Genomic DNA, 13,299 nt, shown 5'->3' on the forward strand with positions numbered 1-13,299 from the left:
CACATCTGTCTTCTCTTAGGCACTCTTTTGCATTACAACTGGTACAACTGAGCTGTCTTAAAACTGTATTTTTATTTTCTGGAGAAATTCTGGTGTGGAATACCTTAGTATGTGATTCATATCAAGTGGCAATGTTTGTTATGTGGTTTAAATCCATGTGCAATGCAACTGCGTTCACCTGAATAATTTGTGTGTTTGTTGACTTTCAGACTTTATATGAACAGTGCAACAGTGGTAAAAGTCTTGATGTATCAGCATTTGCGGAACTTGGCAGCCAAAAAACACGGACGACAAAATGATGTACTACAGTTCAGGATGCAACATGTTTGGTCTGTTTGATAAGTATTTTGTGCTGCTGGCTTTTAAAGGACACTCAGCATGAAGTTTGCATTTTTATATGTTCCTTGTGTTCTTTTGATAATGCTTGCAGGTCATTAAAAAGAATTTAATTGAATGATTTTCACCATGGACTCTTTCACTCCTTGAATACTACTTGGGTTGAACAAAGACAATGGCTACTTGGTGATTATAGTCTGTTACTTACAAAGCACTACAGTGTCTGGAGTACAAAAACTTGTATAAGAATCTGAGTTCTCTTATCCCTCTGAAGCTAAAATTAAAAAAATTCCAAAAATACCAATTGATGTATACAAAAAACATGTAAATATCTCTTGAGATCTCCTATGGCATAAACAGAGTGTTATGCTTTTCTGTCCTTTGCCAGGAAATACCTTGTGTCCAGTTTTGACTATAACTAAGGGAATAAGCACTCTGTATAAGCCATCAGTTATAATACTGAGAGAGGCATTAATGATAGATATAAATGTCACCCAGTTTTTGAGCTGTTCCTGTGGTTAAGTGGTATGATGGAAGCATCAGTGCTGTTATGAATTTATATGAATAAAATGGCTTTTGTTCTATTAAAAATGCTACTATAAATCTACTATGCTTTTCCAATTCCAAAATAATAGAAAACCCTTCAAGATTCATGATGGTCAGAAATCACTAATTTGGATTTTTAAAAGCTTTAATACTAACCACACTCTAAATTGCACTGAATGTAGCAGAACTGTTTTTTACTGTGATTCTTATTGGATTCTTTGAGGTTTGTTTTAACTCGTTTACAGCTGATGAAAATGTATGAATTTTAGATTTATTTAGATAATTGAAAGATGTTAAAATAATGACCAATAATTTTAAATTGGAACAATAACTTCAGTTTCATGACAGTTGCCATGTTGTCTCAAACACTGGAGTGCAAGTCAAGTACCTGGAGATTCTTTCTGACTCTGTGGTGGAGGTGGATGTTCATAGTAGTTCCACCATCCATAGGCTGCCTGGCAGGTCAGTTGTCTGGGGCTGGGAGAGAATCCATTCTTGCTGCCGGAATTTTACTTTAGCCAACACATCTTGCTCCCTTGGGAAGATATGGCTGGAGTTCAGAGAATTCTAATAATCTACTTTGAGCACTGTAAAATACTGAGTGGTAGTTTGATATTCTAAGGATATGGGTATTGTTCTTGAGAACTTTTGGGTTGACCCTATAAAAGGGGAACTGCTACAGCCATTGCCATGTGTATTAGCAGGGCTGAGAACTTTGTTCTCTTTGTCTAGGTAAGATTATCTTATAGGAATAGGCATATTTTGCTGTGTGCTCTCTTCTGCTTGCCATTAGTGTTTATGGAGAATCACTGTTGTCAACATCTGTTAAATGAAATGCATTACTTTTTATACTGGAATGCAGCTCTTTCTGCAGTAGTCCCGATACAGAATGGCAGCTGTGCTTTGCATGATTCTTCAGCTCACAGCATAACCATTTTCCATGCTTGCATACTGAGCAGTAATAGTTTATTAGTATCACTCAGAGCCCTATCACAATGTCTAGGTCTGGAGTTAAAGAAATTTATAGATCTGGAGCAAAGAACAGAGATATTTACAATTCACTACCTGGACAGCAATACTGGAGGAAAGACTTTATTTCAGTGTGTTCTTGCTATCTTTCCTGCCACTGATTTAACACTGTTGGATGATTTTATGGCCTGTAAGAACTGAAGAATGAAAGAGAAGAACATGAGAGAGAGCACAACATGGAACTCATAAGAATTGTATTTTTTCCCCCAAACTTTAGTAGCTTTGCTTTTCAAATGAGGTTTTCAGAGCTTGCTAATATAATAAAAGCACTGCTTGATAGAAGGGAAACTTTGTTCTTAATTATTTCATATTAAAAACAGCACAACTATTTGAAGAAGTAGCTTTTAAAAAAGTCTTTAATGAAGAATTGTATATCTGTAATTTTATCAGACCTCAGCTTAACGTCTGTGTTTCAAAACTCTATGCCCTCACCTTTATAGGCCAGTTAGGCCTATCCTCCTATGATGGAGCAAATGCTTGTAAAAGAGCTTTATTCTTTGTTCCTGTGTCTGTTCAGCACCTGCCCTCCCTTGTTTCAGGTTAAGAGTGATTTTCCACTTTACACAGAGAATATGATAAGGGGTGGGAATTATTCCTGGTAGCAGGCTGGTCTGGGAGGAGGGCTGAAGCAGGGGACACAGAGAATGTGTGGTCACCCCAGCGTTGGAGCACAGGCAGGAACAGCACATCTCCCTTGTAAGGGCAAACTTGGAATGATAAACTTAACTTTGTTGTTGATCTCATTGTCATTATATGAAACAGAGTGTGGAATCTCAGTCATCTGTTGGGGTAGAAGGTAATTATCCCATATTTCTAAGGAAAAAGACTTTTTCCCTTTAATGGTCTTGTTCTTTCTGAATTTTTTTTTTTAATCCCAGACTTTAATGCATAATGAATACAAATGCTAGTGGTACTCCAGTTGTCTGTTTAGTATTTATATAAGTTCTCAAGCTTGCAACTAATGAGGAAAAATGTTATTGTTCTACACGTTTCATATTCTAAACTGTTTGGGAGACTACTTACGGTATGGGAACTGAAACTATTTCTGGCATTCTCAGGAGAGGGAGGAGAGTATCAGTCTCTTCAGGGAAAACCTTGTGAAGAAAATCTTTACAGAAACATCTTTTTAAGTAGTTGTTATTGAAATGTTTCCCAACTACTTGTCTAGATTACAGATCTTGAAAAATTTCTGCATAATTATTCTAATGTTGTAATTGTTATCTTTTGCCAGTTTTGCTTCTCTAGTTTGTGTTGAATATTGAGAAGCAGTGCTGCATGCCTTATTTTTCTGTTGTACTGTATGGTTTATCAAACCTTTCTTTTATTGCATGACTGCTAAAGAACCCACAGGAAATATAAGTGGTGTGAGAAGGAGCTTATGAAAGAGGCCTCGGGCTGATGAGAGGCAGTGGGTTGTTATCAGTCATCCCTTTTAAATAAGTTTCTTCCATTGCAAATGAGTAATTGATTTATAGTTCTTCCCCACATCAGTGATATGCTACAAGATGTCTGTCTACGTTGGCAGCTGCCACTTACCAGTCTTCAATCTATTCCAGGGTTTTTTTCTGCTTTACAAACGTCCATCTCCCTTCTCAGATTCTCCTGGATCTGAAAAGATCCAGGAGAAGTACAGAATAGCTATGTGTGATTAGCTTTAAAGAACAGAAAATACCAGAACTACCATCTTAAATGTCAAATAACAGGTAGCTATCTGAAGCTTTCTCAAGGTTACAAAATGCCCATTGTGTATTACTGTCACCCTCAAGGCCATGTTTCAGGACATTTTGTGTGTATAAAATGGGAGGGAAGATGGCTGACTAAACTAGAGTATATATCTCTCTCTCTAAAATACTGTATCAGCTAATATTGAGTTACCACAGCTACATGAAGAGTAGAAAAGTAAATTCAGCTGACACTAAAAAAACCTAACTGCAGAAGGGTGACTTGCTTTTTTATTTATGGGTGGGTATAGCATAACTCAGTCTCCAGCTTCCTCATGAAGGGAAGAGGAGGCTGGAGGGGAAGGCACTGATCCCTTCTCTCTCGTGACCAGTGACAGGACCTGAGGACATAGCCTCAAGCTGGGTCAGGGGAGGTTTAGGTTGGATATTAGGATAAGGTTCTTCACCCAGAGGGTGGTTGAGCGCTGGAGCAGGCTCCCCAGGGAAGCAATCATGGCACCGAGCCTGAGTTCAGGTTGCATTTGGGCAAAGTTCTCAGGCACATGGTGATTCTTGGAGTGGTCTGTGCAGGGCCAGGAGTTGGATTTTGATCCTTGTTGGTCCCTTCCAACACAGGACATTTTATGATTCCATGATTCTATGATTCAACCTGACCAGCTGTATGATTAGTTGGAATTCAAACACTAAATGGAGTTCAAGTTTTGAAGGCTCTGCTCTTGTAGTCTGTCTTGGTGTGGCAACACCTAGAATTGAGTCCTTGACAAATATAAGAAAAGGAGGCTGCTTGCTTGCTGCCTCTCCCAGGACACATGACCAAGGAGCAAGACAAATCTATGCACAAATCTATCCTCATGGTGCTGGAGGAGTCAGACTCCTGCTTATCTAGCCTTGGGGAAGGAACTCTAAGGTCCTACTGCTGAACATGTGGCTAGGAAATGGTTAAATCCCAAACAATCGAAAGTGCAGAGCAGTGTATGAGTTAGTCTGAAGGAAAGTGGTCAAATTGTTGCTCTGCTTTAGTCACTCCTGTGTGTTTCTGTTCTTTCTTTAAGCCCCTGATGTTGGTTTCATGCTAAACAGTTAGCTGATTCTGGGAATGGTGATAAGTATCAAATTAAAAAATAAATAGTTGAAGTAAACTTGAGTTCTAGTACATCTCTAGAAGTCTAACTTACTCCTGAGCTCCTCAGCAAGGGTCACTGGCTAATCCTGGCAGATGCCAGTTATGGCAACTAAGTACTAAAAACTACTTGCTTCTCCCTTCTGGTTCTCTATGTTCTTATTACCTTACTGGTCCCTCAGTTTTGTGTGAGTTCTGAGCAGCAAGGCTAAAACAAATACTACTTTATCATATTTCTCTCTTTGACACTCTTATGGTTAAGACACATCCTGTTTCAGCTAATAGAGAAGTATTTTCTCTTCTTGCTGGATGCGTGTATCTCCTCCTAGTTTGGTTATCTGTGCCCACCTGCCAAGAACATGAAGCTTTGTCAGGGAGCTGGTATAGTGTACCCTTGTTTGCTTGCTGCTTCACATAAAGTAATTAAGAGAGAAATCTTGCAAGATAAAGGCCATAAAGAATGGAGCAGGCAATGCAGTGTGATTTACTCATAGGAGATAGAGGTGTGCACCTGTATGGGCACAGAAGGAGTCTTTGTACAGCCTACCCATACACTTTCATGGGAGTTGCTGAAATGAAACCTGAGATAAAAATCTGACTTCTCACCTCAATTCCTCCCCTTGGCAAGTAGAATATCCACAGCTAAACGTGATGCAATTCCAACATGCTGGCTCTAATCAGATGAGTTGCTAAAATCCAGGCAGCTTTTGCAATGAAAGATATGACTAATTTAATGTGGAATAGTGGTACTACTATTCTGAACCCTGAATAAACACAAGGAATAGGTCAGTTATTAAACAGTCTCAGTCCATTAGTCTTAACTCTTACAGTATTGTAAGGATCTCTGCCTTGTCTTATACCCACTTCATATGCAAATTATGTTATAAGTGCAGGTAAGCTTTGAATAGCTGATTGTTACATGCTCTGTCTATGTCTCAGGTTTTTTCTCTATCTTATATAGCTGTTGAAAACCAATTAAAAATACAATGAAGTAACTATATTTAAGGAGTTAGGTTGATTCTTGCTTCCTTTTTAATCTTGGATAGAATCATTTAGGACCTTTAAGATCAAGTCTAACTGAACCTAGCTCTGCCAAATCATGGCTAAAATATTTCTGTGAGTCTTATCTCTTTACATTTCTTGTCTCGTCTGTTCAGAGTTTGGCAGAAAGCTGTTCAGTGCCATGAACCCGTACAGCGCTGCTTGTGTTCAGTGACTTGGCGGGGGATAAAGCTCTTGATGCTGCTATTGCAGAGAGGCATCGTACTTCGAAATATTCTTAACAGGCATAAAATTTGTCATCCGCATGGTGCTTGGATGTTCATGCAATGGGCATGATATGCAGACACGCAGTTCTGTGCAGCAGAAGGCAGTGAAGTCTCCTCCATGGTGGCTGAGGAACACTGGGCACTGCAGCAGCTGCTGTGCGATGGAGGGAATCCTGAGCCATCCACTAGGAAGCACTGACCAAAATTTCAGTAAGGGACCTCAGTAATGAGACAAGCAGGAGTCTTATCTCTTCAGCAGGACTTGGGTGCCTGACTCAAAGGTGAGTGGTTGCCTGAATCTTTTAGTCTAATCTTGGGACTTAGCAGAGGTGCAGCAATGCAAATGTAAAGACATTTCCTAACTGGTGTGTGGGGGGCAATGCAAATGTGAACAAAGAATTGGTTTTAGGGAGATCAGATGAATATCCAAAGAAATCCTGGCTTTTGTCATGTATTTTGCCTTGAGTTAGAGGATGCTTCTGTTGCTGCTCTAGCTTCTTCTCTGGGAAGACAGAAAAGCCAAGTCACCTGTATCAACGTTCAGAGCTGAGGAACTCAGAAATTTTTGTGTAAGAGCCATGCTCTGTTAAAGGTAAGTCCAAGGAACGATTTGAAATTGATGTGCAGCTTTTTAGGACAGTTGATAAAGCTCTCTGGGCCCAGGTGGTATTGACTGCAGAAGTCTAAAGGAGTTTCCAATAGATGTTCTAGAGGTCCTGTGGGATTTTTAAATTAGCCTTAGGAACCCAGAAATAGAAGGTAGTAAATGTGATACTGGTCTTCAAGCATGTTGGAGCTTGTAAATTAGACTACTAAATATACCTTCCATAATAAGTAAAGCCTATGTTGCCAGAACATGAAGAAATTCACATGGGAGGAATGTATCTTAATATACATCTAACACAAGGGGCTTTGGAGTGGTATTTGGGGAGGGTTCTTCTGCATTATGCATAGTTCCCTGAAAATGTCTGCCAAACCCTTGTACCAAAGAACCTAATTAGGCTATTAATTAATGGGAAAGGAAGAGAACACAACAAATTATTGGTGTACTGCTACATAAATGCATTTGGTTTGAATGCTGTCTGCACTCCCTGAAAAGGAGCTAATAAAGCTAGAGAATATAGAGAGAAACAGTGAAAGGGTCCAAAGAGATGGAAATTACTTCCATACAAGACTAAAGGCTGTATGACTTCCTTAGGAAACTGTTACTCTGGCCGAGGTGGTATAGGATAGGATAGGAGGAATCAGCATTGCGTAGGGATAGGACCTGATGAAATGATCAGTCAGACTTTTAGAAATGGATGAAAGGAAGATACCAGAGTTCAGTATGCAAAATGTAAGTGCATCTGGAATTAGACTAGTGGGGGATATTGAGGAAGCCAAAAGTATCAACGTGTTCAAAAAGAGATTGAATACATTCAGGGAGGTTAGGATGATCCCTGGCACTGAATGCAAGTGGTGAGATGTAATCTCTGGCTTGGGAATTCCTTCTAAACCTCTGATCTCAAGCACCTGGGATGTTTTGCCAGAAATGGAATTGCTTACCTTCCTGAAAGGATTCATGTTGGAAAAGGATATCAGACCACACCGCCTTGTGCTCTGACCCACTGTGACAACAGATTCCTTAATTGGAGCCCTATAGTTGGGTTTCTTTGGATACCAGATACTTGATTTCAATCTCCGTGCCTGTCAACATGACAATTTTCGCAAGCAGCATTCAAATGTATTTGAATAGATACATCAGTGTCAACTGAAAAGCAGTCATGTTTTAGCAGGCATCTTGTGCACTGGCAACGGCCATATCTGTACAGCATTACCTTGCTTCCCACTCCCCTTCTTCCTGAGCCACTGCCTCAAGTAGTCATGCAGGTTTTGTAACTTTGCTGTAACTTCCTTGCTGAGATTGCATGCCATACCTCAGATGGGCACCTGGAAGCTAGGATCATGGCAAAGGCTTTTGTCTGGCTGTCAGCTTGGAGCAAAGCTACAGGAAAGCAAGTAGCAGGATGGTCAACTACAGTACTTTGTAGTAGGAACAGGGCTCAGGTCTGCTTGTCAGAGATTTTGTCTTCAGGTTTTGTCCTGCAGATGCACTTATAGGTTCTGTGTACACCCTATGGCTTTCTCTACTTGTCTTGTAGCCCGTACTGACCTAGTTGGCACTAAGTCACACTTCACACGCTGCCTGCTGATAATGCTGGCAGCAATTCCTGCCGGCAGCTTAGGTCGATGCAGGTCGTGATGTTTCAATAGCCACTTTGGCACTCTGGTGGGTTTTTTGGTACATGGGTGGGTCTACAACCAGTCCTGCAAAACTCGTTTAACTAGCCCTTCCTTTGTACAGTTCCCTGTGTGCTCAGTCTTCCCACACCACCTTGCCTCACACTTTGCTATATGCATGTCCTTACACCCTGTTTCAGGGCAATAGCTGGATGCTTTCCAGTGGTGCTTTCATGGGGAAATGCCAATTCAAGGAGTTCACGGTGTTTCTTTCAAATTCTTCTGGGTTTCACTTTAGAGTGGTGCCTGGTATCATTTGGGTAGACTCTTGCCATAATTCCAAACATAAGGCCTCTATGTCCTGGAGTTTAGGTCCTTTCAGGATCTGGAGTAAGCCTGCTGAAAAATAAGGAGCCCAGAGCATTTGCTGTTCACTTTGTGGCCTGTCATTATATTGGGGCATTAAATCTTGTCCCTTCAAACACTGGTCAAGGATGTGTTTGAATTCAGAGAGGTTCTAGTTCATGGAATACTAGTGAAAAAATAAACTTTCCTGTATATTGGACATCCTGGTTTTGATTGTTTGCAAACCTGTATGTTCCCAGAAGGGATGTGCATAAAGACTGGCTTGTAATGAGTCAGTCCATAAACATTACTAATGCATGAGTTGTGCATCCAAAGTTGGTGCGTCCAAGCACATTTTCCATAAAAGCTTATTCATCTTACCTCCTTACGGTAAACAGGAGTCACTACAAGTGCAGGCTTGCTTATTTTATTTACTGAAATATACCTCTCTTAATTTTGTTATTATAATAATAACTTGAAGTTTATATTAAGATAAGGTATCACAGAAGTTCACTGATTTTCATCCTAAGCATCTCTTAGGACATCACAGCCTAATAATGAAGAATTTCCCTAAGACAGGCAAAGCATAAAAGAAAGATGATGGTAATGAATGCAGGACTAGATGAAGCATCCACTTTCTTCTAAAGCAAAACTATGTTCTAGTTCCTGGTATGAATGGATCCAATCAAAAAAAAACCCTAAAAAACCTGAGCACAGAACAAAGCAAAAAAGCCTAACCAGAAACAGGGAGGTGCTGCATCCCCACTTGTCTGTCTGCTGAGCTGTTATGAGCCTCTGGGAGGGTGCCTGTCCGTTCTCCAGCTTTTCCCCAGCCTTCCTTCTTGGCTAAGTGAGTCAGGCTTTTCTGTAGAGCATTTTTCTGACCCAGCTACTAACCTGTCTTTGCCCTTTTGCACATCCTGATTGACCACGTTCAAAGAAGATGAATTGAAAATTGAATTATTTCAGAAGTCTCACCAGGTACCTTTTTAGAGGGAAATATTAACACTACTTTATCTTTTTAGGAAATATTTATCTGAGTACAATCCCTAGGGTGCATCTTTTTTATTGTCTCAAGCATAATTGTTGTCTCATTAGTTATGATTCATAACTAATAAAAAAAATTACTAATGAATAACTCCTCTTCCACCCTCCCTTTTTTGCTTCCAGCTGCTAAGCTCACAGCACATAGGTGAAATGCTTTGCTTTTGTTTCTAGATGCTTGACCTGATCTTTGTGTGATTGAGTTTACTGCAACCTATTTTTACCTCTACCCATGAAGATCACCACCTAGACCTGAATTACTGATCCTAAATTGAGGATGATAAAGGTAGAGAGAATGATAAATTTATTTAGAATACTGGTTTTGTCATTAATGAAAATATTGTCTGCGATCCTTAAGCTTGAAGGAGCCCCATGAGCCTCTTTTCAGCCTACTGGATCTGGTCTTGCTTTGCACTGAACTCCTCAGGCTTCTGATTTCTTTCTGACCAGCATGATAACATCCAAATTCACATGACTAGCAAGAACGTTAGTACTGTATATTGTTGTCTGTCTTAATGATTCACTTTTTCCCCATTGTAACCAGTAAGAAGTTGTTTTGCCAGAAGATGCATATGAAGAGATATCCAATGCCTCCTGATCTGCTGACTGTCATGAGGAAAGACTCTTTAGTAGGGTCTGATTTACCATTTAATAAACCCAAGCTGTATTTTGGGTCACTTTCTACATTATTACCATTATGTGCTTTTAAATTTCGACATACATTTGAGATCAGGCTAGTTAGTCTGGCATAAATCATTTTTATTAGTCTCGGTGATCTTCAAAGATGTTACATGCACTGTAAAATGAGTCCACCTAACCTTATATGCCAATCCTTTCAAAGTTACTGAAGAGCAGCTTATTGGGGCCAGAATTAAGGTCCCTATTGCCTGATACCTTGTCTCTGGCCAGTACTGGATGCTAAGGAAAGAGAGGCCTTGGGCAGTTGTGCAGTGATACTTCCGAGCTGGTGATCAGCATCTTCCCTTGGGTGCAAACACAGTTGCCCTTCCAGTTAAAAAATGGAGTTGTGCAACACCATGCTTCATTTCAGTAACCATTCTACCTTTGCTCCATGAAGACTTGATGGTTCTCACTGAAAACTGATGCAGAGAATTGGCTGATTTTGGGGTTATATGTAAATTTAGTTATCTGTATATTGCCTCATTTTTCCTCGTTGCCTTTTAGGTATGAGAATATCCTGTTTGACCTTGCAAAGGTTATCAAAACAAGATGGTGGAAAGCACTGCCATGGAAAGGGACTTGTGGGTCTTGGTCTATGGCAAGTTGAATATGAATCAACAGTGCCCTGGCAGCCAGGAGGGCCAACTGTGTCCTGGGGGGTATCAGGCAAAGCATCACCAGCCGAGCGAGGGAGGGGATTGTCCCACTCTGCTCTGCACTTGTGCGGCCTCACCTTGAATACTGTGTGCAGTTTTGGGCACTGCAATATAAGAAAGATATTAAGCTCTTGGAGAGCATCCAAAGGAGGGCAATGAAGATGGTGAAGGGCCTGAAGGGGAAGTTGTATGAGGAGTGGCTGAGGTCACTTGATCTGTTCAGTCTGGAGAAGAGGACACTGAGGGGAGACCTCATTGCAGTTACAACTTCCTTGTGAGGGAAAGAGGAGGGGCAGGCACTGATCTCTTCTCTGTGGTGACCAGTGACAGGACCTGAGGAAATGGCCTGAAGTTGTATCAGGGGAGGTTTAGATTGGATATTAGAAAAAGGTTCTTCACCCAGAAGGTGATTGGGTACAGGAACAGGCTTCCCAGGAAAGTGGTCACAGCACCAAGTCTGACAGAGTTCAAGAAGTGTTAGGATGATACAGTCAGGTACATGGTGTGACTCTTGGGGATAGTCCTGTGCAGGGCCAGGAGTTGGACTTGATAATCCTTGTGGGTCACTTTGAACTCTGCATGTTCCGTGAGTCTGTAATCTTGCCTTACCTTTTGGATTAAAAAAATTTTTTTGAAAAGTTTTTACCCTTTTTTTTTTTAAATAAAGTTGTCAAATTTTATGTCTGAAATTTATGCTTTTTCAGTTTTTAAAAATCAAAAGCTGTATTCCTAGATCTGCATTTGTTTGTTTGTCCTGCCACTTTATTTGACTCTGTGATCACTTATTATTTCTAAAAGAGACTCTTGAAATCCTTAGATCCTCTTTGCTTAACAAAATGAAACCAACTGGCTTTTGGTCTTAAAGATTTAGGAGCTACTTGGTAAAGAGAAATGTCTCTCCCTAGGTTGTGTCTTGAATGCTTGTCTCTTTTTTTGAAGCTGCCAACATCTCAAAAGGTGGCGATATGTAGTCTCTGTTTTAGCCCCTGTGTCTCTGAACAGCAGCCCTTCCCTGTAGGCAGTGCTGCTGCCCAGGGTGGCGGAGGTGGATGTCACCTGCTGATCAAAATGGTCAGAAAGGAATCACAAACCTGAGGAGCTTGGTCTGAGACAAGGCCATAAACCAGTACCGTCCTCATGCTGCTGGTATGGTGCGGCCACAGATCTGCCCTGGGAAGTTCATTTCAAGTCAGGCCGAGACTGGTGCTTGTTGAGCGCTAAGGACTAGAAGAGACTTACTCAGCAGAAGGATGTTCTGCTGCATCTTCTACACTCCAAGCTCAACTACTTGCCCTGATCATAACATTGCCTTTAATTGCTTAATATTGCATTTCTACTGTAACTGCTGCTTCCGGTTGCCCTTGTATTAATGACGGCCAGCTTTTAATGTGAATTGTGACTGTATTTAAATCAGATCTGTACCAGAGGCAGCCAGAATGCAGCTTTGCTTTCTTCAGCTTTCTTTGCAGCGTCATGGTCAGAACAGTGCTGATGTGTGGGATGGGTTTCTTTTCATGCTGTTGTCGGTGCTGTCCTGAGATGTTACCAGTGATGATGTTTCAGAGGAATATGTCACTGTCCAGTCAACGTCAAACTGATACTGCCTTTGGCATAAGAGCGGGTATGGTAACGTCAGCAGTCCCTTCTGTTCTCTGTCTGGGCCTGTATTTTTGGCATAGAACTGGTAGGTGTTGAGTGTCCTCAGTCCACCTATTAATTTCAAGCTAATATGAAATGTTTTTTAACCTTCTTGAATCTCTCTCTCTAAAAAAAAATATTAGTCAGAGTCTAGATGCCTTTAAGCAGGTTTCTACCTGTACTGAGAATTTCCTCATGTCGGTAAGAGATTATGAACAATCTTTTGTATTCATAGCTCTACTTTTTTTGGTAGGGCTTTGATTTCCAGGTCTTGTAATTGTTGTCTGAGTTGTACAATACTGACACACCACTGGTTCTGGACTATATTTTAGCTCAGTTCTGATGGATCCGCTGGGAAAAATTTCTGTATTCACCAACTCTCTCCCAGGTTGGCATTTGGTTTGTAGATTACGTATGTTGACTTCAAGCACACAGAGCTTTTGGGCAATGTCTGAAAGGTGTGTTTCTTGAGGCTGTTAATGGCAAATGCTTTTTGTCCAGTCAGACAGCACTGGTCTGTCAGTAGTGGGTCTAAAATTTGCTGTGACTATAGACTTTCAGCAAACCTGCTGTTTTAAGGAGGTTTGTATTCCTTCCTGCTCTTCTGGACAGCTGCTTCTGTTTGACACTGGTTGACCATGATTTCTCTATACACCTAGGAATGCTCTTTCTAATCAATATGGTTGCTGTAGCTTCAGTCTTGTATTGCCACTTCTTTCCACAGCTGCTCAGAA

At 40.7% G+C, this 13,299-nt stretch overlaps 1 protein-coding gene and 1 long non-coding RNA gene across 3 annotated transcripts in view; one reads left to right on the top strand and one right to left on the bottom strand.

The window, feature by feature from the left end:
- The window catches only part of TTK (TTK protein kinase), a 44,984-nt gene extending 42,792 nt beyond the window's left edge, over positions 1-2,192 (top strand). The window contains exon 24 of the mRNA XM_051778070.1: positions 210-2,192. Coding sequence (XP_051634030.1) covers positions 210-299 — 90 coding nt within the window. The 3' untranslated portion in view covers positions 300-2,192. The remainder of the gene's footprint in view (positions 1-209) is intronic.
- A 1,230-nt stretch (positions 2,193-3,422) lies between these two features.
- LOC127466797 (uncharacterized) lies at positions 3,423-7,593 on the bottom strand. Of its 2 annotated transcripts, none has more exons than XR_007902860.1 (3): positions 7,527-7,593; positions 5,320-5,417; positions 3,423-3,519 (listed from the first exon to the last, which is right to left on the bottom strand). It is a non-coding gene; the product is annotated as an uncharacterized LOC127466797 (long non-coding RNA). The 2 variants fall into 2 exon arrangements; XR_007902861.1 differs by having other exon boundaries at positions 5,320-5,477; positions 7,527-7,590.
- Positions 7,594-13,299: the final 5,706 nt, after the last annotated feature.

The sequence above is a fragment of the Manacus candei genome, unplaced genomic scaffold (genome assembly GCF_025592945.1).
Source record: "Manacus candei isolate 608988 ecotype Guabito, Panama unplaced genomic scaffold, ASM2559294v1 h1tg000011l, whole genome shotgun sequence".
NCBI lineage: Eukaryota > Metazoa > Chordata > Aves > Passeriformes > Pipridae > Manacus > Manacus candei.